The sequence below is a fragment of the Trichomycterus rosablanca genome, chromosome 5 (genome assembly GCF_030014385.1).
Source record: "Trichomycterus rosablanca isolate fTriRos1 chromosome 5, fTriRos1.hap1, whole genome shotgun sequence".
Lineage (NCBI taxonomy): Eukaryota > Metazoa > Chordata > Actinopteri > Siluriformes > Trichomycteridae > Trichomycterus > Trichomycterus rosablanca.
The window spans coordinates 26,331,498-26,357,643 of NC_085992.1; the positions used below are offsets into that span (position 1 = coordinate 26,331,498).

The 26,146-nt window shown below is 39.7% G+C and overlaps 1 protein-coding gene across 5 annotated transcripts in view; it reads right to left on the reverse strand.

Moving 5' to 3' along the window:
• The window catches only part of LOC134315018 (KH domain-containing RNA-binding protein QKI), a 161,128-nt gene that overhangs the window by 74,259 nt on the left and 60,723 nt on the right, over window positions 1–26,146 (reverse strand). For all 5 annotated transcript variants that reach the window (XM_062995914.1, XM_062995910.1, XM_062995913.1 and 2 more), the window contains exon 3: window positions 9,219–9,335. In XM_062995914.1, coding sequence (XP_062851984.1) covers window positions 9,219–9,335 — 117 coding nt within the window. The remainder of the gene's footprint in view (window positions 1–9,218; window positions 9,336–26,146) is intronic.

A 26,146-nucleotide genomic window follows, 5' to 3' on the forward strand; every position in this document is an offset into this window, starting at 1 on the left:
GTACTCATTAAGAGAGCCCAAATACACAGCAAAGAAACAGCAAAACAGAGTTGCCCACCACACAACATCTAAACATCTGCGCAGCAAGTTTACAGAGGTTTATTCATATACAATACATTTTGTGTAAGTGTGTGTGTGTGTGTGTTTATACATACATAAAAGTCTGGTAACTTCAAAGTGTCAGATTTCAGCAATGATCTGATCAGTGGGTCAGTAAAGTCTTAGTAGCATCTCTATGATTGCATTCACACAGCAGCTAAATATGATTCTCACTCCTATTTCACTGTAAATTCATGTCAGTCATGCACAGTTTAATTGTGGAAGAGAGTGACAACATTATTCCACAACCAGGACTTTTAGTTTAGTTTACTTTCAGTAACGTGCAGGATGTCACTACCAAAGCTGAGTTTTTGTGAGTTGAGTAACATTGTGCTATAAGTACTGTAAAAACATGATTCAAATACAACCCCAAATCAGAAAACGTTGGGACAGCATGGAGAATGCAAATAATAAAAAAACACAGAGTTTCTTGCATTTATTTTGACTTTTATTTGATTGCAGAAAGGATGAACCTGAGATATTTCATGTTCTGTCTGCTCAACTTCATTTCATTTATTAATAAACATCCATTCCTGCATTTCAGGCCTGCAACACATTCCAAAAAAGTTGGGACAGTAAAGCATTTACCACTTTGTGATGTTGCCATTCCTTTTCACCACACTTAAAAGCCGTTTTAGCACCGAGGATACCAAGTGATTTAGTGTTTCAGCTTTTATTTTGTCCCATTCTTCCTGCAAACACGTCTTAAGATGTGCAACAGTACGGGGTCATCGTTGTCACATTTTTCATTTCAAATTCACACATTCTCTATTGGGGACAGGTCAGGACTGCAGGCGGGCCAGTCCAGTACCAGTACCCCCTTCTTCTGCATCCACGTCTTTGTAATGTGTGCAACATGTGGTTTTGCATTATCTTGTTGAAAAATGCATGGACGTCCCTGGAAAAGATGACGTCTTGAAGGCGGCACATGTTGCTCTAAATCTCAGTGTACTCTTCTGCATGAATGCTGCCATCACAGAAGTGTAAATTACCTTTGCCAAGGGCACTGACACAGCCCCATACCATGACAGACCCTGGCATTTGGACTTGTTGCTGATAACAGTCTGGATGGTCCTTTTCGTCTTTCACATTTTTATTTTATTTGCTTTTTCCATACTGTCCCAACTTTTTCTGATTTGGGGTTGTACATAAAAAATTAGGTAACTTTAAAGTGTCACATTTAAGCAGTGATCTGATAAATGTAAAGACTTAGTAGCATCTCTATGACCTTGCACAGTTCACTTGTGGAAGAGAGCGACAACATTATTCCACAACCAAAGAGGCTTCCAGAAACATGCAGAATATCTCTACCAAAGCTAAGTTTATGTGAGTTAGGTAACATTGTGGTGTATGTACCGTTAAAACATGATTTCAATAGTTTAGGCACTGTAAGCTATACTAACCTGGCAAGCTCATTTATGCATAATCATGTTCACTGTGGAATAAAAACAGCAGTCCATCGTAAGGTATCTTACACTCACTCACTCATACACGCTCTATATTACCAAGGTCATTTAGAATAGGCAATCAACCTACAAGCACGCTATCTGTAGTTTAGAACTAGACTAGGGTAAACTCAAATTAGACACAGGAGGAACAAATTTTAGTAGTATACCTTGACCATTAAAAGCATAGAGCACTAGTCATTTGACCACTGTGACATCTTTCTAAAAGCACAGAGCCTGGTTGACCTACTTATTTTTGCAATTAATCGTATTACAGAACTCTGTGTGTGGGTGGCAAAAATGCATCCGGCTGCTGCCCATGTTTCGGAGGGGATATGGGTTAGCTTCGATCTCCTCGGTCAGGGCAGGGTTCAGCATAGACAGAGAGGAAGCACAATGCAAATTGAACAATTGGATGCGCTAAAGGGGGAGAAAAAAAAATATGCAAGCGAATCTCTGTGAAATGGTCATTAACCTCTTTGTCGGCAGGGATATCTCCTTTATTTCAAAGCTAAGCTGTATAAAAGGCTCACTTATGAATAAATCTTTATAACTGATTAATTAAGAACAATAAATTTAGAAACAAAACTAAATGTCAGTGTTTGACACAGGAATGTGGGACTAGATTTAAAAATATACTGAAGAAGAAGCTGATCGGAATAATGATAAGTTCAAACTGGCAGCTGATAAACTGAAAGCATTCATGGGCCTCTTTTATTTGAGCGGTATAACAGGCATTAAAAGCATAAAACTGGATGAATACTGGTCTGCTGACTTGGGAAATCCCATTTCATAGAGAGACCATTTCTTGACAGAAATTAAGAGAAATCACACGCTTTAAGACAAAAACACAAGAGCTGCCTGCCTTGCTACAGATAAATTTGTCATGCTCTCTGAGATATTTGATACATTTGTGAAGAACAGCATTGCTTCTTAAACACCTGGTGAGAACATAACTGTGGATGAACACAGTAGGTTAATGAGGCGTGGCATTTGTTAAGGTGTTAACCCTGAAGAATGAAATGCAAACACAGCAAACAAAGTGGTAAAGAAGAGATTTAAGATAATCTCTAAATGTTAGAATTTAGAGATGAATGGACAGACTTGTTTGCATTTATTTGTGCTCCAGCTGGTTTCTAAATATGTTTCTACGTTTGCAATGAGAAACTGTCAAACCACAAAAAGTCGGAGGCTGAGAGATACACTGATCAGCCATAACATTAAAACCTGTCCATCTGATCAGCTCCACTTACCATATAGCACTTTAAAGTTCTACAATTACTGACTGTAGTCCATCTGTTCCTCTACATACTTGTACATACTACATACTAGCCTGCTTTCACTGTTCTTCGATGGTCAGGACCACCACAGAGTAGGTATCATTTAGGTGGTGGATCACAGCTGCTGTGTCTTATTCACTCATACCAGCACAACACACACTAACACACCACCACCATGTCAGTGTCAGTGCAGTGCTGAGAATGATCCACCACCTAAATAATACCTACTCTGTAGTGGTCCTGGGAAAGTCCTGACCATTGAAAAACAGCATGAAAGGGGGCTAACAAAGCATGCAAAAACAGATGGACTACAGTCAGTAATTGTAGAACTACAAAGTGCTCCTATATGGTAAGTGGAGCTGATAAAATGGACAGCGAGTGTAGAAACAAGGAGGTGGTTTTAATGTTATGGCTGGTCAGTGTATATACACGAAATCACTCTACTTTTGAGAAAGTATCCTACCCGGGATGCAAGAAAAGCAGCTGTAGCTGAGCTATAGCTTAAAGCAGAGCAAAGTAAGCCTGCATTTTCACAGTGGATTAAATCATTTTAGCATATACTGTGACATATTTCCAGCCAAGATGGGTAAACGCTATAGCAATAAGTGGACATAAAATGCTGCGGTGCCTACGCTGGTTTAATTTTGGTTGAAATGGGACAAACTGACTCTTCTTGAAATTTGGGTTGACGACCCCTGTACTACCCACCTACACCCACAACAACACAGACTAGGATAAAATAGACTTTTATCTAAAGCGTCTGAACACAGACGGTGGGTAGCACTGTCGCCTCACAGCAAGATGGTCCTGGGTTTGATTCCCAGGTGGAGCGGTCTGGGTCCTTTCTTTGTGAAGTTTGCATGTTCTCCCTGTGTCTGTGTGGGTTTCCTCCGGGAACTCTGGTATCCTCCCACAGTCCAAAGACATGCAAGTGAGGTGTACTGGAAATACTAAAAATTGCCCTTAGATGTCTGTGTGTGTGTGTCTGTCTTGCAATGGAGTGGCGCCCTGTCCAGGGTGTTTCTGTGTGCCTCGTGCCCATTGAGAGCTGGGATAGGCTCCAGCACCCACTGCGACCCTGATTAGGATAAGCGGCTTAAAAAGTGAGTGAGTGAATACAATGCAAGTATTTCAGGGTTAAGGGCCTTGATCAAGGGCCCAACACTGGCAAACTTTGTGGCTGCGAGGCTTAAACTAGTGACATTTTGATTACTAGTCCAGCTAGTACATGTTATAGTGCATATAAACACACTTCTAATGACCATGATCTGCAAAGTCTAGCTGTCTGTATCTGTGTTGGTATAAGCGTGTGTGTGTAGTGTGTTTTCTTTACTCAGTTTATTACTGGGTATTTCCATTACACTTCCGAAAGAGAGTCAGAAAAGAAAATTGAAGTCTATTTGATTCAATTTTAAGAGCATGTGTGGCAGCATGAGATGTATTTAAATGAGAGCCGGATCGATGTGCAGCCGGTGGAAAGCCTTGCCTTGGGTGGTCGTGGAAAACGATCCTGCCGCCAGATGCCACTTCTACTCGCCATAAAGTTGTGTTTTATGTAACGGTGAGACAAAAACAACTCGGTATGTATGACTTTTCTCTGGTTATGTACAGTATGACGAACTGTCACTGCATATGTTCGGCAACCAGGCTGTTAATGACATGCCGTTCGTTGAAAGTGGTAAATAAAAATGGCACAGTGTGAGTACTCAGATTTACTCAGACACGACTTATCAAAATGCACACAATGCAAAACATTTTCAGTAAATGAAAGTCAATAATAAGCAATAAGCATTTCCTTGCACCATTAAATGATTCCATTTTGCCTGTTTATATTAGAGTTGTGTCTGTTTATCTGCTCGGGCTGCTGCAAAGCATTGTGCATTCCGTGAAAACACGAGTGTCAGTCAGCATTTGTTTTACTTAAGCCAGAGGTATATTGGTTTTATGCGCGTGTGTCTGCGTAGGAGAATGTGAACGACAATTGCAATTTGACACAGGACAAGGAAACCCAACTGGAATATAATCTAATCAAATGTGCAAGAAGAATAAGCTTAAATCTCCAAAACCAAACCTCTGTTTGGTTGGCAAGAGCGAAAGAAAAAAAATGAAGGTCAAAAAAGACTGACACTCAGGTTATTTGCTTTTTAACCACAAGCCTTAGTAACCGTCTACCTCGACAGGCAGACTCAAGCATGCATGTGAATGTTTACACAGACGAGAGGTTCAGACGACCCGGTCGGTGTCGAACGCTCTTGCCGGGGAGAGCTGTGAGGGGCAGATCTCAGCACACGGACTCCCACACCATGCGTGGTCACATGGACGCAAACAAACATGCGTACCGCACATGCACACAGAGCTGAGATCCGATACACTGACACCCAGCTGTTCTCCAACGGGACGCAGGAGCGATCCAGATGTGCGAGTGGCGTGTGAAAAGACGATGGTACTTTCGCAAAGAACTTGTTTTATTTTTATTTCTCCCTGCTCCCCCTTAGCGCCGTATGGGACGACCTTCGATAACAATCCCTGCAAGAGTCACTTGTGAAAACACAGGACCAACCCTGCTTATTAAACCTGAATGCTCTCTTTCTCAGAATGGGATCGTATACTAAAGGTATGTGGACACCCCTTTTAGGTTAGGGGCATTGCTAACAGGTGTATAATACGAGACAGGTTAGCTGAAGAGCGTCCTGACTTTACATGAAAAGTTTTTCCAATAGGTGCTCTTGCTGTCCTGGTAATGATTATGAATGCCAAAGCATATACACCAATCAGCCATAGAATTAAAACCACCTCGTTTCTACACACACTGTCCAATTTATCAGCTCCACTGACCATATAGAAGCACTTTGTAGTTCAACAATTACTGACTGTAGTCCATCTATTGCTCTGCATGCTTTGTTAGCCCCCTTTCATGCTGTTCTTCAATGGTCAGGACTCTCCTAGGACCACGACAGAGCAGGTATTATTTAGGTGGTGGATCATTCTCAGCACTGCAGTGACACTGCCATGGGGTGGTGTGTTAGTGTGTGTTGTGCTGGTATGAGTGGATAAGACACAGCAGTGCTGCTGGAGTTTTTAAACACCTCACTGTCACTGCTGGACTGACAATAGTCCACCAACCAAAAATATCCAGCCAACTTGGGCAGCATCCTGTGACCACTGATGAAGGTCTAGAAGATGACCAACTTAAACAGCAGCAATAGATGAGCGATCGTCTCTGACTTTACATCTACAAGGTGGACCAACTAGGTATGAGTGTCTAATAGAGTGGACAGTAAGTGGACACGATATTTAAAAACTTTAGCAGCGCTGCTGTGTCTGATCCACTCATACCAGCACAACACACACTAACACACCACCACCATGTCAGTGTCAGTGCAGTGCTGAGATTATCCACCACCCAAATAATACCTACTTTAAAGTGGTCCTGAGAGTTCTTACCATTGAAGAACAGGGTGAAAGCAGGCTAAAAAGTATGTAGAGAAACAGATGGACTACAGTCAGTAATTGTAGAACTACAAAGTGATTCCATATGGTAAGTGGAGCAGATAAAATGGACAGTGAGTGTTGAAACAAGGAGGTGGTTTTAATGTTATGGCTGATCAGTGTATATTATATGGCCAAAAGTATGTGGACATCCAAAAATGAAACTGTAAAACATCATCCAAAATTATTAGGCAGTGATATTAAGTTGGCGCTATTTGCAACTTAAACAGCCACTTTTCTGTAATGTTTTTTACTGTGTCTACAAACATTAGTGCCTATTTAGTAAGAAAATGTATTTGTGACAAAGGCCTAGCTTGCAAGATGTTCCAATTCATCTCAAAGTTGTTCAATGGGTTTAAAGACTGAGTTCTGGGCTGACCATTGAAGTTCCTCCACACCAGTGTTAATTTTGACAGTAAATTTTGATTTAGTTTTAGTCATAGTCTTTTGATTAAAATGTAATTAATTTTAGTCATAATTTAGTCATCTGAATTGTTTTAGTTTTAGTCTAGTTTTAGTCGACTAATTATCATAAGAATATAGTCGACTAAATCTACAGTCGATTCAGTCGACTAAAATACATACAGTATTTGTTTGTTTATTAGGATTTTAATGTCATGTTTTTACACATTGGTTACATTCATGACAGGAATGGTAGTTATTCATTACACAAGTTTATTCGATTCTCAAGTTTATATCGAACACAGTCATGGACACATTTAGTATCTTCAATTCACCTCACTTGCATGTCTTTGGACTGTGGGAGGAAACCGGAGCACCCGGAGGAAACTCACGCAGACACGGGGAGAACATGCAAACTCCACACAGAAAGGACTCAGACCGCCCCACCTGGGGTTCGAACCCAGGACCTTCTTGCTGTGAGGCGACAGTGTTACCCACTTAGCCACCATGCCGCCCTAAAATACATATAAAGGGTGTAAAATGTAAATGCTTTTTTATCACTTCCCTTAAATTATTTAAGTCATTATATACACTTACACAAAATGAAAAATCTTTAACCAGTTATGGAATATTATTAATGTTTAACTTATTTCAAACATCTTTATTTACCTGACCTTGCTTATTGAGCATAACAATAACAAAATATTAATGACCAGTAGGCTTGCTCTGCCTGAAAAATATATGCATTGTTCATAACAAATTGCATATTACATTCTTTATAAAACTGGGTACCATAAAAGCAGCTGTGACATTATGTTGCCATTATACTGCCAGCAGTGCCAGATGTTTCAGATGTGTTGTGTTTTTACCCGAGATCGTCACCCCACATGGTTTACACATCGTCTTGTTTTTCACGACGTCAAATGAGAAATGTGTCCATATATCGACTCTCCTCTTTCTCCCTGTTGACATTGTGGAGTTAATCTAGTTCCATGAGTAAAGAAAGTTCACAGGCTGGTCTGGTCTTCCCGGGTTTAGATCAAATTTGTGCAAGTGTGGTCTTACCACGGTACTGCAAAATATTAATACTGATTGGATGGCTAATCGGCTTGTCCCGCCTCTCCTCATACGCTAAAGTAGTTCTGATTGGATCTCTTTCTAACTTGTCCCTACCTTCCACAAAACTAAATCAGTTCTGATTAGATGTCATCCCTGCCAAACATTTTCGTCTCGTTTTTATTCGTTGACGAAAGTGTCGATTCATTTCGTCATAGTTTTTATCCTTTTATGTAGTTTTTATTTAGTCATCGTCTCGTTTTCGTCATGAAAAAAAGGTTCGTTGACGAAAACTATGACGAAAATCATTCATCAACGAAATTAACACTGCTCCACACTGAATTTGTTGGGCCACTCCATTACTGAGGCAGCCCACTTCCGGTGTGGATTGGTCTGTGGTGGTCCACTCTAAAGGATTACTCCATGCCTGACAAAGGGTGCCTCAACACCCTTTTCTGGGCAGAAAAGAACAAACACATCTAGTGCCGGTGTAAAATAAAAGAGAGCTTGCAGGTGTCTCCAAGGTGCAGCGAATTACTGCTAATGAGGCACAGACAGTCATCCGCACCTCCTTGCCACTTGCCAGCCATTAGTGGCAGAGCAGATAGACATTATACTGTAATCCAAGCCCACTCCTGATCTCCTGATGACATTAACTTTGTGGAAACAGTTTGGGAATAGCCTCCTTCCTGTTTAAGCATGACCCTGTTCACAAGACAACATTTATAAAGAATAGTTGGGAGTTTGGGCAACATGCAGTGTCAGTAATGCAAAGGGCTAGTGTAATTCCTGTAAGTCCTGGCTAAATTATAGCAAATCCTGCAAGCAATGTTCTGTAATCTGTTCTAAAACTGTCCTTGAAATACCAAAATGGGTGGGTGGGCTGGATTGAAACAAGCTCATAAAGCTACAAATGAGATCTACTACATGTTTTAATATAGCTTAAGATGGCTCCATAACCCCACTCAACTTTATCAAAAAGCACTACTCACTAGCAAGGGACTTGTTTACTCAAGTGTTCAATAGACTTTGGAAATGAACTCTAGACGTAACCCTTTGTACCAGACCCTCCCAAACCACCTGCTGGTCCGGAGAGATAGATATGCAGCATGTAACCCTCAGGCTGGAGTCGGACTGGGACAGGAGCCCTGGCAGGACACTGGGATCAGCCCTCATGCAACCCGAGGCCAAGGACAATGTTTGAACACCTGCCCAAAGCTCTCAGGAGTAAACTGCAGTTTGGGGAGGGCTTGTTATTCCCTGCTGTTAGGAAAGTTGTACATTTCAGATGGCCTCAGAATAGCACACAACAGCCTGGCCCAGGCTAGCTTACAATCCACTTCAGTCCTACACATATGCTTACAAATGCATCACGACTCCATAGTGCTAATGTGTGGGATTTTTAATGCTTGGTGTGTATGTGGGGGAGTGTATGAGCTTGATTTACCTTTTTCTTGTCTCTCATAGAGCCTTTGCCTCTCACCATGATCTTGCAGCCTGTCTCAGCCTCCAGCTGCTTGGCTGTAAGCCCCCGTGGACCAAGGATCCTTCCCACAAAATTAAACTGTAACACACAAACATATGTACACAGTTAGTCACCTGATTGTAAATTAGAAAAAAAAAGATTAAATCCTGATGAGAGCTCGCACAGAACACAGCTTAATAGAGCAAATTTGCTCAGCACTGTAAACATCATGTTTCATAATGTTGAGAACACATAACTTGCATGTGCTTATACACTGATCAGCCATAACAATAAAACCACCTCCTTGTTCCTACACTCACTGTCTATTTTATCAGCTCCACTTACCATATAGAAGCACTTTGTAGTTCTACAGTTATTAACTATAGTTCTTCTGTTTCTCTACATACCTTTTTAGCCTGCTTTCACCCTGTTCTTCAATGGTCAGGACCCCCACAGCAATGGATCAGACACAGCAGTGCTGCTGGAGTTTTTACATACTGTGTCAACTCACTGTCCACTCTATTAGACACTCCTACCTAGTTGGTTCACCTTGTAGATGTAAAGTCAGAGATGATCGCTCATCTATTTAATTTAGTTGGTCATCTTCTAGACCTTCATCAGTGGTCACAAGACGCTGCCCATTGGGCAGTGTTGGCGGGATATTTTTGGTTGGTGGACTATTTTCAGTCCAGCAGTGACAGTGAGGTGTTTAAAAACTTCAGCAGCATTGCTATGTCTTATTCACTCATACCAGCACAACACACACTAACACACCACCACCATGTCATTGTCACTGCAGTGCTGAGAATCATGTGGTCCTGTGGGGGCTAAAAAAGTATGTAGAGAAACAGATGGACTACAGTCAGTAATTGTAGAACTACAAAGTGTTTCTATATGGTAAGTGGAGCTGATAAAATGAACAGTGAGTGTAGAAACAAGGTTTTAATGTTATGGCTGATCGGTGTATTCTTAACTTAAAAGACACTAAACATACCTTGAAGCTCAATTCAGTGCACCATAAAGAACTGGGGTAACGAATAGGTCAGACTGCATCTCTAAACTTTGTAAACTAAAGTAAGAATCGGCTATAGCTGCTACTGTGACACCAAATGTTCTGTTAATGACTGATGTGTAAGAAGATGTGTGTGTCATATCTAATGTATTACATTCAAATGGCCATTATGAAAGTGTCTAATAAAAATGCAAAACCTTACAACATTAAGAGTAACTGTATTGTTTATACAGTGGTACCTTGTAACTCAACGTCCCCTAAACTCAAAATCCTTGAAACTCAATGCCCTTTTGTCGAGAAATCTCCGCCCTTAAACTCAGTTTTCAGTTTTTTAAAAATGTATTTACTTCATTCCAAATTAACAATGAACAGCTGCTTTGTTTAGCACATGGCTCGAGCAGTGCAGTAAAACATCATCAAAGTGTGCATATGAGACGAATCTGCATTTGTGTGGAATAACTAAAAGATTCACTCTGAAAGCATCCACATGTATCTGTGTTCAGCTGGATTTTTTCTCCTGTTTCACTTTAAAACTTGTGTTGTAGCTCGGGGTTCTGAAAAATTGTAGGAATCGGCTTTTCCAAAAGTCTACAACCATTCATTGTTTAAAAAAAGCTTAATGTGACTTAATGTATTAAAAGAACAACATAGAAACATTAAACCTCTCGTAATTATTACTGCTCATACGTTTTATCGTCACACTTCATAGGAAATAACGGCACAACCAGCCCAAAAGCTAATGTGTCACTTCACATGTGAATGCGCCTTTACTGAACGGAATACAGTATTTCAAGATCAAGCATCTCCACGATTAAGAAGCATATAGAAACAATAAAAAAGTAAAGGTAAAAAAGTAAAGTATTATTTATTGAATTTTAACTGTTTTGCAGTTGTATTTCAGTGTTTTTATATTATATTTGTGTTATTATTAGTGTATAAGTGTCAAACACAACCCCATTATTTTACATTAGCCTAAAATATATGCAGTTCTACTGGACCATGGAACACATTAACAGGTTTTTCATACACCCTTATGGGAAAAAATACCTTGAAACTCAATGCCTTTCAAACTCGACGCCACTCCCAGAACCAAATGATGTCGAGTTTCAAGGTACCACTGTACTGGGTTTTAAATGTATCCTTTTCTATACAGAATACAAACTCCCTCAGTCTGATACAGCTGACCACAGCAAAAACCTGCTAAAATGACTATAAAAGCAAGACAGAATTGTTGAAGACCACCAAGAAACTCCTGCTGCTAAAGAAACAGAAATGTAAAACCTTTGTAGAAATGTTACACAACCTGTGTTATCAGTGAACCTAAATTAACATAAAAGAAAAACAAAACAAGTAAATCAGATTTCCAGTGAGGCACCTTGTATGAGCAAACCATCTAACCGTTATCTCAGTGGCTCATCAGACTGAGCTCTGACAATGGCGTTCGATGCACGGTGAGTGTCCTGCCTGCTTCAGGCCCACCACGAGAAGATAAGAGCTATTGATTTAAAGCTCGATCAATTGAGTATCAGTGCTAACCTGAGATCTGTCAGTCAAAAGATCAAGTCCTGTTCATATGCTTCTGTATGATTATGCTAAAATGCTGCTGGCTTTGATAGCATTGATGGGTTTGACTGCCAAGCTAAAACCTTTGGGTGCTTTAAGAAATGTGTGAATTGCTTTCTTTTGTTTTTGTTTTTTATTAAAGAGAACACATCAGAAATCAGTTTTATACAGTGGCAATATTTAGACCTTCTTAATTAATTTATCACATAAAAATAACTTTTTCCAAAATGAATGTAATTCCTTCCACCCATCAATTTTTTTGTAATTTTTTTTTTTTTATACCCACTTCTTAATAAAGTTTGAGAAGAACAAACATATATATATATATATATAGTTACAGTACTTCTATATGGTAAGTGAAGCTGATAAAATGGACAATGTGTAAATAAACAAGGAGGTGGTTTTAATGTTATGGCTGATCAGTGTATAATGCTTTATCCAGATTAAACAAATTCGTTGCCTCTCCTCACTGACTTGCTCTGCCAAAATGCTGTAAGATGCACAAAACCATCTTCTGATTAATTTGAGCCCTAGTTTCTAAATCCAACAATTTCTATGTTCTGCTCAAATGAATTCCATATATCAAAACAACACAGTCAATACTAAATGTAAGAAGTTTTGATGTGAGGCGGCAGACACGCCACTCTGCCCGCTTGCAAAAATCCTATTTTAAACCGAACTTTTCTTTTCTTGATCAATAGTCCTTCATGGTCTGATTAGCTATTCAGATTCGATGTTTTCACATAAGCAAGTCTGTGCATAATCGACTTCTTGTACAACACAACCCGTAGACCCTGTTAAGTGTGAGTACTTTATAATAGCATTGCTTCATCCCTGTTGCATTCTGTATAGGACTGTCCATGAATAATTGCAGATATGAATAAAAAAAGCTATTAAATTGTGCTTGAAGGCACGGAGACAGCATTACCAGCATGGCATTTGCATGCATCTGGATACAAATCCTTTGAGAGGAAGCAATATAAATGTGTACCACCGCAAATTGTGATTTATTTTTTACTGTTATACTATGTTGGACATAAAACATTATTATTATTATTAATTTTTTATAGGCACTCAGTTGGTGCAGCTGCCAATAATGATAGCCCACTAGTGCTGGGATCCAGGGTTCAAATTATTAGCAATGCTATTGGTTAGGTGTCTACATACAGAAACTATTGGTGATGGCTTGAAGGTGTGTGTGTGTGTGTGTGTGTGTGTGTACAAGTATACATTTTAAATACAATTTAATGCTACAATTGAAATTTAATACCACACATTTAATGTCTGTTAGTTTGGTAGAAGCCCACCAGTACTGACACACAAGTGTTGAGTTTGAGCTGTTACTTGGTACCATTACTGACACACAAGTGTTGAGTTTGAGCTGTTATTTGGTACCATTACTGACACACAAGTGTTGAGTTTGAGCTGTTATTTGGTACCATTACTGACACACAAGTGTTTAATTTGAGCTGTTACTTGGTACCACTACTGACACACAAGTGTTGAATTTGAGCTGTTATTTGGTACCATTACTGACACACAAGTGTTGAGTTTGAGCTGTTATTTGGTACCATTACTGACAAACAAGTGTTGAGTTTGAGCTGTTACTTGGTACCACTACTGACACACAAGTGTTGAATTTGAGCTGTTATTTGGTACCAGTACTGACACATAAGTGTTGAGTTAGAGCTGCTATTTGGTACCATTACTGACACACAAGTGTTGAGTTTGAGCTGTTATTTGGTACCATTACTGACACACAAGTGTGGAGTTTGAGCTGTTATTTGGTACCATTACTGACACATAAGTGTTGAGTTTGAGCTGTTATTTGGTACCATTACTGACACACAAGTGTTGAGTTTGAGCTGTTATTTGGTACCATTACTGACACACAAGTGTTGAGTTTGAGCTGTTATTTGGTACCATTACTGACACACAAGTGTTGAGTTTGAGCTGTTATTTGGTACCATTACTGACACACAAGTGTTGAGTTTGAGCTGTAATTTGGTACCATTACTGACACACAAGTGTTGAGTTTGAGCTGTTATTTGGTACCATTACTGACACACAAGTGTCAAGTTTGAGCTGTTATTTGGTACCATTACTGACACACAAGTGTTGAGTTTGAGCTGTTATTTGGTACCATTACTGACACACAAGTGTTGAGTTTGAGCTGTTATTTAGTACCATTACTGACACACAAGTGTCAAGTTTGAGCTGTTATTTGGTACCATTACTGACACACAAGTGTTGAGTTTGAGCTGTTATTTGGTACCACTACTGACACACAAGTGTTGAGTTTGAGCTGTTATTTGGTACCAGTACTGACACACAAGTGTTGAGTTTGAGCTGTTATTTAGTACCATTACTGACACATAAGTGTTGAGTTTGAGCTGTTATTTGGTACCACTACTGACACACAAGTGTTGAGTTTGAGCTGTTATTTGGTACCATTACTGACACACAAGTGTTGAGTTTGAGCTGTTATTTGGTACCATTACTGACACACAAGTGTTGAGTTTGAGCTGTTATTTAGTACCATTACTGACACACAAGTGTTGAGTTTGAGCTGTTATTTGGTACCACTACTGACACACAAGTGTTGAGTTTGAGCTGTTATTTGGTACCACTACTGACACACAAGTGTTGAGTTTGAGCTGTTATTTGGTACCATTACTGACACATAAGTGTTGAGTTTGAGCTGTTATTTGGTACCATTACTGACACACAAGTGTTGAATTAACAGCTCAAACTCAACACTTGTGTGTCTGTTATTTGGTACCACTACTGACACACAAGTGTTGAGTTTGAGCTGTTATTTGGTACCACTACTGACACACAAGTGTTGAGTTTGAGCTGTTATTTGGGACCCTTACTGACACACAAGTGTTGAGTTTGAGCTGTTATTTGGTACCATTACTGACACACAAGTGTTGAGTTTGAGCTGTTATTTGGTACCATTACTGACACACAAGTGTTCAGTTTGAGCTGTTATTTGGTACCATTACTGACACATAAGTGTTCAGTTTGAGTTGTTATTTGGTACCATTACTGACACACAAGTGTCGAATTTGAGCTGTTATTTGGTACCATTACTGACACAGAAGTGTCGAGTTTGAGCTGTTATTTGGTACCATTACTGACACAGAAGTGTCAAGTTTGAGCTGTTATTTGGTACCATTACTGACACACAAGTGTCAAGTTTGAGCTGTTATTTGGTACCATTACTGACACACAAGTGTTGAGTTTGAGCTGTTACTTGGTACCACTACTGACACACAAGTGTTGAGTTTGAGCTGTTATTTGGTACCATTACTGACACACAAGTGTTGAGTTTGAGCTGTTATTTGGTACCACTACTGACACACAAGTGTTGAGTTTGAGCTGTTATTTGGTACCACTACTGACACACAAGTGTTGAGTTTGAGCTGTTATTTGGTACCACTACTGACACACAAGTGTTGAGTTTGAGCTGTTATTTGGTACCATTACTGACACATAAGTGTTGAGTTTGAGCTGTTATTTGGTACCATTACTGACACACAAGTGTTGAATTAACAGCTCAAACTCAACACTTGTGTGTCTGTTATTTGGTACCACTACTGACACACAAGTGTTGAGTTTGAGCTGTTATTTGGTACCACTACTGACACACAAGTGTTGAGTTTGAGCTGTTATTTGGTACCATTACTGACACACAAGTGTTGAGTTTGAGCTGTTACTTGGTACCACTACTGACACACAAGTGTTGAGTTTGAGCTGTTATTTGGTACCATTACTGACACACAAGTGTTGAGTTTGAGCTGTTATTTGGTACCACTACTGACACACAAGTGTTGAGTTTGAGCTGTTATTTGGTACCATTACTGACACACAAGTGTTGAATTTGAGCTGTTATTTGGTACCACTACTGACACACAAGTGTTGAATTTGAGCTATTATTTGGTACCACTACTGACACACAAGTGTTGAGTTTGAGCTGTTATTTGGTACCATTACTGACACACAAGTGTTGAGTTTGAGCTGTTATTTGGTACCATTACTGACACACAAGTGTTGAATTTGAGCTGTTATTTGGTACCATTACTGACACACAAGTGTTGAATTTGAGCTGTTATTTGGTACCAGTACTGACACACAAGTGTTGAATTTGAGCTGTTACTTGGCACCATTACTGACACATAAGTGTCGAGTTTGAGCTGTTATTTTGTACCATTACTGACACATAAGTGTCGAGTTTTAGCTGTTATTTGGTACCACTACTGACACACAAGTGTTGAATTTGAGCTGTTACTTGGTACCATTACTGACACACAAGTGTTGAGTTTGAGCTGTTATTTGGTACCATTACTGACACACTAGTGTTGAGTTTGAGCTGTTACTTGGTACCATTACTGACACACGTGTCGAGTTTGAGCTGTTATTTGGTACCATTACTGACACACAAGTGTTGAGTTTGAGCTGTTATTTGGTACCATTACAAACTCACACAAGAGTTGAGTTTGAGCTGTTATTTGGTACCACTACTGACACACTGAACTAAATGATAACAGGGCAGTAAAATGTAATTATTTTATACTGTAACCTTAATGTAGTTTTGCTGAACTGTATACATTTTGTGATACTTTTGTGATATGATACAAAGCAGTGTTTTTTTCAATGAATAAAAGCATGTGTAATTGTGCTGCTTTTTTCATTTAGTAGTTCAGTCCTGGCCGGGGTTTGGGATGTTGAGAAAGCAAACATTCAAGGACCAGCTCTTATGTATTCACAATTCATTGACAATCAGTGATTTAACAGGCCAGTTTTTATCCTTTTTATTTCTTTTAGTTTGTGATAGTTAGTTCATAAGTCTGCTTTACATTTACTTCACCATCATTTACATAGCCTGTCTATTACAATTATTAATGTTTTTGCATTCAAGTAATGGCAACCTGTCTGGAGAAAAAAACTCAGTAAAAGGTTATGAACATTCAGCTATCATTATGGAGACTGAAAAGCGCTCATTTATATCAATGCAAGTCTTTTTTAAGACAGATTTTCAAGGTGCCCTTGGTGAGAGAGTAATCATGGGAAGCATAAAAGAGCTCCGGGAGGTCTTCGTTTTCATAAGCAGAGCTTCATTCACGCACAGAGGCAAATTACACTGACATACATTTTGCTATAACCTGTCATCTACTTAAAGTGAATATAGAAAGTCTACACACTACGATTACAATGCCAGGTTTCTGCGATGAAAAAAATGAAACCAAGATTCCACCTTTACTGAGATCTATAACGTAAAACTTTATTGAAAAACTGATTTTTTGGTTGCATAAATATGCACATTTTGATTTTATGACAGCATGCAGTCTTTTTGTGTAGGTGTCTATTAGCCTGGCACGACTTGACCTGGCAATCTTTGCCCACTCTTCCTTGCAAAAGCGCTTCATATCTGTCAGATCGTGAAAACATCTTGGCTGATATTTAGAACTGTTGATATTTTTCTGCACCTTGACTGAAGCCCCAGTATCAGCTAAAGACCATCATGCCACCATCATGCACTGTGGGTGTGGTGTTGGTGGTGTTAGGTGATGCTCAGTGTTTTTTAACCAAACATACCTTTCGGAATTATGGCAAAAAAAATCAATCTTGGTCTCATCAGACCATAAAACTATTTTGGCATGCTGGGGAAGAGTGGGCACTGAAGATGTGTCCTGCCTTTACTCCTTGTATCTGAACTGGCCTTCAAAATCCTTAGAAAGTCTTGTTAGAATATTGGAGGCTTTTCTACAAAAAAAAGGTCCAACAGTCCCACAGTGAGGTGTTCAACACTGTATGGCCAAATGTATTAGGACACCCGACCAAGAGCTTGTAGGACATCCTATTTCAAAATCAAATGGTATTAAAATAGAGTGACTTCTTAATCTTTTCAGCTATAATAACAGCCACTCTTCTAAGGTATGTCTGTGGGAATTTGTACAGGAATTTGTACAAATAATGTTCCAGGTTATTCCAAAGCAGTTCAGTGGAGATGAGGTCAGGGTTCTGTGCAGACCACTGGAGATTCTTTAAACCAAGCTTTTTTACATGTCATTATAGACCTTGCTTTGTGCACTGGGACACAGCCTTCCATATTGTTGCAGCAAAGCCATAACATTAAAACCACCTCCTTGTTTCTACACTCACTGTCCATTTTATCAACTCCATTTACCATATAGAAGCACTTTGTAGTTCTACAATTACTGACTGTAGTCCATCAGTTTCTCGACATACCTTTTTAGCCTGCTTTCACCCTGTTCTTTAATGGTCAGGACCCCCACAGGACCAGGTATTATTTAGGTGGTATATGATTCTCAGCACTGCAGTGACACTGACATAGTGGTGGTGTGTTAGTGTGTGTCGTGCTGGTATGAGTGGATCAGACACAGCAGCGCTGCTGGAGTTTTTAAATACCGTGTCCACTCACTGTCCACTCTATTAGACACTCTTATTTAGTAGGTTCACCTTGTAGAGGTAAAGTCAGAGATGATCGCACATCTATTGATGCTGGTTGGTGGACTATTCTCAGTCCAGCAGTGACAGTGAGGTGTTTAAAAACTTCATCAGTGTCTCATACCAGCACAACACACACTAACACACCACCACCATGTCAGTGTCACTGCAGTGCTGAGAATGATCCACCACCTAAATAATACCTACTCTGTAGTGGTCCTGTGGGGGTCCTGACCATTAAAAAACAGGGTGAAAGCAGGCTAAAAAAGTATGTAGAGAAACAGATGGATTACAGTCAGTAATTGTAGAACTACAAAGTGCTTCTATATGGTAAGTGGAGCTGATAAAATGGACAGTGAGTGTAGACTCGGTGTATACTTTCCTTTATACAGTATAATTGATTTATTACAGCTGTTAGCAATTGTTGTGACTGCACTGGGCAGCTCCTTTAGCGACAGGCTTCTTCACCCGCGTTGCTCAAAGGAGAGACATCGCAGCTCCTTTCTTCCTTCTGCTGTCAGGCTATACAACCAGCACCGTCCCAAACGTAGACAATTACCATCACAATAATTCCCTTGGTTTTTAGTACTTCTCTGTGCAATTACTTTTAAATTATGTGCAATACTTGCTGTACCTGCTGTACTTTGTGCAATATTTTTTAATAACTGTGCATTTGGTTAACTTCATCTATAAATACTGTTTATATTTTTGTAATTTTTACTTTTGTAATTTTTTGTAACTTTGCACTTTACTGCTGTACTTTGTGCAATATTTCTAATAACTGCAATATTTGGTTTAACTTCCTCTATAAATACTGTTTATATTTTTGTAATTTTTATATATTCTTACTATTTAGTATATGTGTACATACATGTAAACATTTTGTAATTTTCTATTTTTTGTATTCTTGAAAGCTGCTGTAACACTACAAATTTCCCCCTGTGGGATAATAAAAGGCTATCTTATCTTATCTTATCTTAAAACACATGAATGTAATAATTAAAAGGGGTGTCCTAATACTTTTGTTCATTGTCAAGCATTAACAATGGTAAACAGTACAGTCTTGTATATTAGAAAACTCAGAATGCTCTTTTCATATTAAGAGTGCTTTCAGTTGAGTGTAGCAAAGTGGCCTAAAAGTCAAGGACTGCTACGACCGTCCCTATAACTGAACTAAATACGCTTTGGCACGCAGAAGCAGAATATGTGTCTGAGACTTGCTATTTCCACTTGCTTTTCTGCCTGCACATCATTACACTGTCAGCACTCTTTATTTACAAATGACCAGACTGTGCTCTGACTCTCTCAGTGAGAATTTACCAAGATGCTTTATGCTAAATAAAAAGAAACCTGGACAGTGTGAGAAATGTAATGAAAACTCAGCTGTGACCTAGACTAGGGGAAGCAGCTCCAGCAGGCAAACGCTACATGCCAAGGTACTCAGTTTCACTTTTTTAGCTTGAGTCAGTTTTTTGGTTAGGTTCTTCACATTATCTTTGTAATGTGAGAAACCGCTCACTCAAACTATGGACGGTTTCTGTAAGGGAAGTGTTACAGGAGACTTTGCTGTCACACTAGCAACAGAAAAAAGCTTCTCTAACCAACAGCACTGACCCTTTCATTCCCTCATTTGCCATTATGCGTAGATTATGTACATTTATATATGCAAAATTGAGACCACCCGTCATCACCACACACACACACACAGACGTTATTTCTTTGAGCTCTGCGTATAAATACTAATTTGCTCTGTAATTTGCTCTGTCTTTTATCATTTACACTATACTGTTTATTGCATTAACACTGTTACCTTCTTTTTTTATAGACTGATCAGCCATAATATTAAAACCACCTCCTTGTTTCTACACTCATTGTCCATTTTATTGGCTTCACTTACCATATAAAAGCACTTTGTAGTTGTACAATTACTGACTGTAGTACATCTGTTTCTCTGCATGCTTTGTTAGCTCCCTTTCATGCTGTTCTTCAATAATCAGGACTCTCCCAGGACCACCACAGAGCAGGTATTATTTAGGTGGTATATGATTCTCAGCACTGCAGTGACACTGACATAGTGGTGGTGTGTTAGTGTGTGTCGTGCTGGTATGAGTGGATCAGACACAGCAGCGCTGCTGGAGTTTTTAAATACCGTGTCCACTCACTGTCCACTCTATTAGACACTCTTATTTAGTAGGTTCACCTTGTAGAGGTAAAGTCAGAGATGATCGCACATCTATTGATGCTGTTTGAGTTGGTCATTTTCTAGACCATCATCAGTGGTCACAGGACGCTGCCCATGGAGCGCTGCTGGCTGGATATTTTTGGGTGGTGGACGATTCTCACTCCAGCAGTGACAATGAGGTGTTCAAAAACTCCATCAGCATTGCTGTGTCTTATCCACTCATACCAGCACAACACACACTAACACACCACCACCATGTCAGTGTCACTGCAGTGCTGAGAATGATCCACCACCCAAATAATACCTGCTCTGTAGTGGTCCTGAACAATCAGGGTGAAAGCAGTCTTAAAAGATATGCTGAGAAACAGATGGACTACAGTCAGTAATTGTAGAACTACAAAGTGCTTCTATATGGTAAGTGGAGCTAATAAAATGAACAGTGAGTGTAGAAACAAGGAGGTGGTTTAATGTTATGGCTGATCGGTTTATATTCATTATTGAAAACACTAACATACATTTGAATATCTTCTTACCTGCATTTGTCAATAATAAGTCTGTTAAAATATAATGCCTTAACTTATTGGCCGAATGAGCTGGACGTAAGGCATTTTTAGCTCATAAACGTATAAATAATATATAATTATATAAATAATATATGTATTATTATAATAAAATCTGTGGTGGTATACTGTTTTTTAATTAGTGTATTAGAGTGAATATTCCTCCAGCTACAGTTAAGGTCAAAAGTGCACATACACCTTTGGGAAATATTGATGTCATTGCTGTCTTAGAAATTAATGATGGGAACTTTTTAATATAATGAACAAACAAATAAACAGAACTTAAACCTTTAGAAAATACAGCTTTCTCATTGGGTCTGTAAGCAACTTTTAATATGGTGGAGTGTTATATATATTATATTATTAGGATTTTATGTCATGTTTTACACACTTTGGTTAGATTCATGACGGGACATGTAGTTACTGGTTACACAAGATTCATCAGTACAAGTTCAATGTCAAACAGTCACAGACAATTTAGTATCTCCAATTCACCTGACTGCATGTCTTTGGACTGTGGGAGGTAACAGGAGCTCCCGGAGGAAACCCACGCAGACACGGGGAGAACATGCAAACTCCACACAGAAAGGACCTAAACCGCTCCTCGCTTGCTGTGAGGCGACAGTGCTACCCACTGAGCCACCGTGCCGCCAATATGATGGAGTGGAAAGTTCTGTAATGTTATTTAACGTTTCACAGTCTCCAAGTTATCATTTAAATATAAGTGACAACATTTGGTGATTTCTCAGTGCCCATACTTTATAAGTCTACTCTGAATGCATGCATTAGAATAGGCAACAAGCATTAAAATAGAAAAACCTAAAAAAGCTCTGAACCTTAAGAAATTAAGGTTGCACATGTGTACAAACAGTTAGCATGAATTAAAGGCTACTGAAACATGATGATGATGCCATAGCCTTAACCAGAAAGTAGAAGTCTGAGATCTCCACATCTACCCAGTCCTCCGTCAGACACGGCTAATTGTGTTTGTTGAGCACCAGAGCAGGCGAATGGCATCAGGTGGACTGTTGGGTGCATATTTAACATTATTATTGGTTGACCTTTGCCCTTGGGTGACCTTTGCCCTTGTTTATTAAATTGGCTTGCCATTCCGTAAAATGCCATCACATAACACATTCATATACTCTCACTCACATCAAGAGGCAATTAAGAGATTATGCGTACACAGAGGAACATACTGGATCAGAGCGCAAACACTCAAGCTAATCTAACACGTAAACCAGAAAAAATCTATTTAGTTTAATAGGATTTAAATGTCATGTTTTACACTTTGGTTACATTTATGACAGGAAAGGTAGTTACTCATTACACAAGATTAATCAGTTTAAATTTTAATATTAAACACAGTCCAATTCACCTCATTTACACTGGTCAGCCATAACATTAAAACCACCTCCTTGTTTCTACACTCACTGTTATTAGCTCCACATACCAACAAGAAGCCCTTTGTAGTTCTACAATTACTGACTGTAGTCCATCTGTTTCTCTGCATGCTTTGTTAGCCCCCTTTCATGCTGTTCTTTAATGGTCAGGACTCACTTAGGACCACTACAGAACAGGTATTATTTGGGTGGTGTGGTGGTGGTGTGTTAGTGTGTGTTGTGCTGGTATGAGTGGATAAGACACGGCAGTGCTGATGGAGTTTTTAAACACATCACTGTCACTGCTGGACTGAGAATAGTCCACCAACCAAAAATATCCAGCCAACAGCACCCGTGTGCAGAGTCCTGTGACCACTGATGAAATCTAGAAGATGACCAACTCAAACAGCAGCAATAGATGAGCGATCGTCTCTGACTTTACATCTACAAGGTGGACTAACTAGGTAGGAGTGTCTAATAGAGTGGACACGGTATTTAAAAACTCCAGCAGCACTGCTGTGTCTGATCCACTCATACCTGCAGTACTGAGAATGACCCACCACCTAAATAATACCTGCTATCTGTGGGGGTCCTGTGGGGGTCCAAAGTATGCAGAGAAACAGATGGACTACAGTCAGTAGTTGTAGAACTACAAAGTGCTTCTATATGGTAAGTGGAGCAGTGAGTGTAGAAACAAGGAGGTGGCTTTAATGTTATGGCTGATCAGTGTAAATGTCTTTGGAATTTGGGAGAAAACCAAAGCTCCTGAAGGAAACCCACAAAGACAAAGGGAGAACGTGCAAACTCCAAACAAAAATGACCTGGATTGCTCCACCTGGGAATCAAATCCAGGACCTTCTTTCTGTGAGGCGACAGTGCTACCCACCAACCCATCGTGCCGCCCAGAAAAAATCTATCATGTTAAAATAAATATAAATACACAAAGCCATCCCAAACTGGCAGGTTCTGAATTCTAAGGAAATATAATAACCTTGTAAAACACTTAAGTGTAACCTCCTCTGTGTATATATTATTACTAAAATATTATTATAGCACCTCTCACAAACAGTGCCTACAGTGAAAGCCATTAAACCTCTCTGCAAAAAACATAATAAAACAGATTTGTACACACACATACCCCCTATCCTCCTCACACACCCTGCATTACTTATATGCTTTATAGCCATGCAAAGCCTATGTGACAGCAGAGACTACTCTACCTGAGTGGCTGCACAACTTCCCCTCTCTCTCCACTCTCAGTCTGTCATCTGAGCTTTGATGCTGCTCTTTCACACAGCCATGCTCCTGTACCTGAGTCTTTGTGCCAGTTCTGCTCCTGCTGAGCAACACACCACCGCATCTACTACAATTGGCATTGATGAATGCCTTTGTGTGTGTGGTGTGGTGTGTCTGCACCTGTGTGTACGGCTTTGTGACGGGCCAGAAAGATGGTTCAAATGTCTGTGATTTTTGAAAGGTGTCAAGAAAAAAAAAGGGGGTGAATTAAATTTTCATCCTCCCTGCCAGCAGGTGGTCGGGGGAAGTAAAGGTGATATGCAGGAATCACAGGGTTTGACGCTTTTTACTACAGCACCAGGACTGTTTCACTCTAAATCTTTATAATTCTGCACGCATTACTGTCAGGATTGCTTCGCAGGCTTTCTTTCACTGGCTGTAAGTCTGGATGAGTCCCGACGGGTATTTCAGCCTGACCTTTATCAACCTCAGCTGACTGTGTTTGCTGCTGAACTTGAACTGATAAATAATGTGTATCCTAACTACCTGTCCTGCTATGAGTGTAAACATGACATTAAAATCCTAATAAATAAATAAATAATAGATAATAAATAAATTACCCGCATCTTTTGTTAGTCACAATTACGACACATCTCATTATCTCTATCACTTAGGGTAATTGTGATTACCATAAATAATCACCTGCTTCCACAACCCTTATGCTGTTATGCACAGACAAACATCAGGCTCATAATTTATTATTTTATTAACATAATCAATCTAATAAAATCATTGTGTTAAAAAATGTATACCCTACACGAGGGGACGATAATGATTTACATTTTCCCCCAGAGCTGATGCTTTATTTCAACTGAGAGTGGAGATCAGACTGCTGATTTGAGACCTACCCGCCCTCAGTGCACATGCGTCAGTTAAGATTAGTATTCACTGAAGAGTGTAACAAGTAGGGCTAAGACGTGACAAGAGAGGGGCAGAAACACACACAGAAATGCTGCTTAACAATAACAAAAAAGACAAGGTACAAGACGACACACTACTACACAACCTATGCTAAACATACATGAATAATGCAAAAGCTACACTAATGTTCATATGTTTCTTTACATACTTTTTAGCCTGCTTTCAACTTGTTCTTCAATGGTCAGGACCCCCACAGCACCACCACAGAGCAGGTATTATTTAGGTGGTGGATCATTCTCAGCACTTCAGTGACACTGACATGTTGGTGGTGTGTTAGTGTGTGTTGTGCTGGTATGAGTAGATCAGACACAGCAGCGCTGCTGGAGTTTTTAAATACCGTGTCTACTCACTGTCCACTCTATTAGACACTCCTACCTAGTTGGTCCACCTTGTAGAGGTAAAGTCAGAGATGATCGCTCATCTATTGCTGCTGTTTGAGTTGGTCATCTTCTAGACCTTCATCAGTGGTCACAGGACGCTGCCCATGGGGCACTGTTGGCTGGATGTTTTTGGTTGGTAGACTATTCTCATTCCAGCAGTGACAGTGAGGTATTTAAAAACTCCAGCAGCGCTGCTGTGTCTTATCCACTCATACCAGCACAACACACACTAACACACCACCACCACGTCAGTGTCACTGCAGTGCTGAGAATGATCCACCACCCAAATAATACCTGCTCTGTAGTGGTTCTGGGAGAGTCCTGACCATTGAAGAACAGCATGAAAGGGGGCTAACAAAGCATGCAGAGAAACAGATGATCTACAGTCAGTAATTGTAGAACTACAAAGTGCTTCTATATGGTAAGTGGAGCTGATAAAATGGACAGTGAGTGTAGAAACAAGGCGGTGGTTTTAATGTTATGGCTGATCTGTGTATATTATTATTGTATTCTATTATATTATAATATTCTACTATGCTCTTATCTACTAATATCTACTAATATAACTGTTAAATTGGCTGCAGGTTTTTCAACACGGGAGCAGCCGACTGTCATTTTGGTGCTGCAAGAGTCAAAAATAAAATTGCCCGGCTTTGACTAGGAAGCAGGTTGGACTTTGGAAAAATCAGGCCATCAATTTTGTGCATGCTCATCCAACTTTCCCTCTGTGGAGATGATGATTCACCTCAGCATACAATGCGTATGTAGTTATGCATGAAGCTCCGTCCATTCCGGCAAGGTTAAAAATGTCTCTGTATGTTATTTCAGGCCACTGCTCCATGTCATGTTCCCACTCGCCAATAGTCCAAGGATGTGGTAAAGACTTGCCCTTTCATATAAGTCTTTAATTTCCCTCAGGATAAATAAAGAATCTATCTATCTATCTATCTATCTATCTATCTATCTATCTATCTATCTATCTATCTATCTATCTATCTATCTATCTATCCATCCATCCATCCATCCATCCATCCATCCATCCATCCATCCATCCATCCATCCATCCATCCATCCATCCATCCATTCATCCACCCACCTATCCCTCCCTCCCTCCCTCCCTCCCTCCACCCACCCACCCAC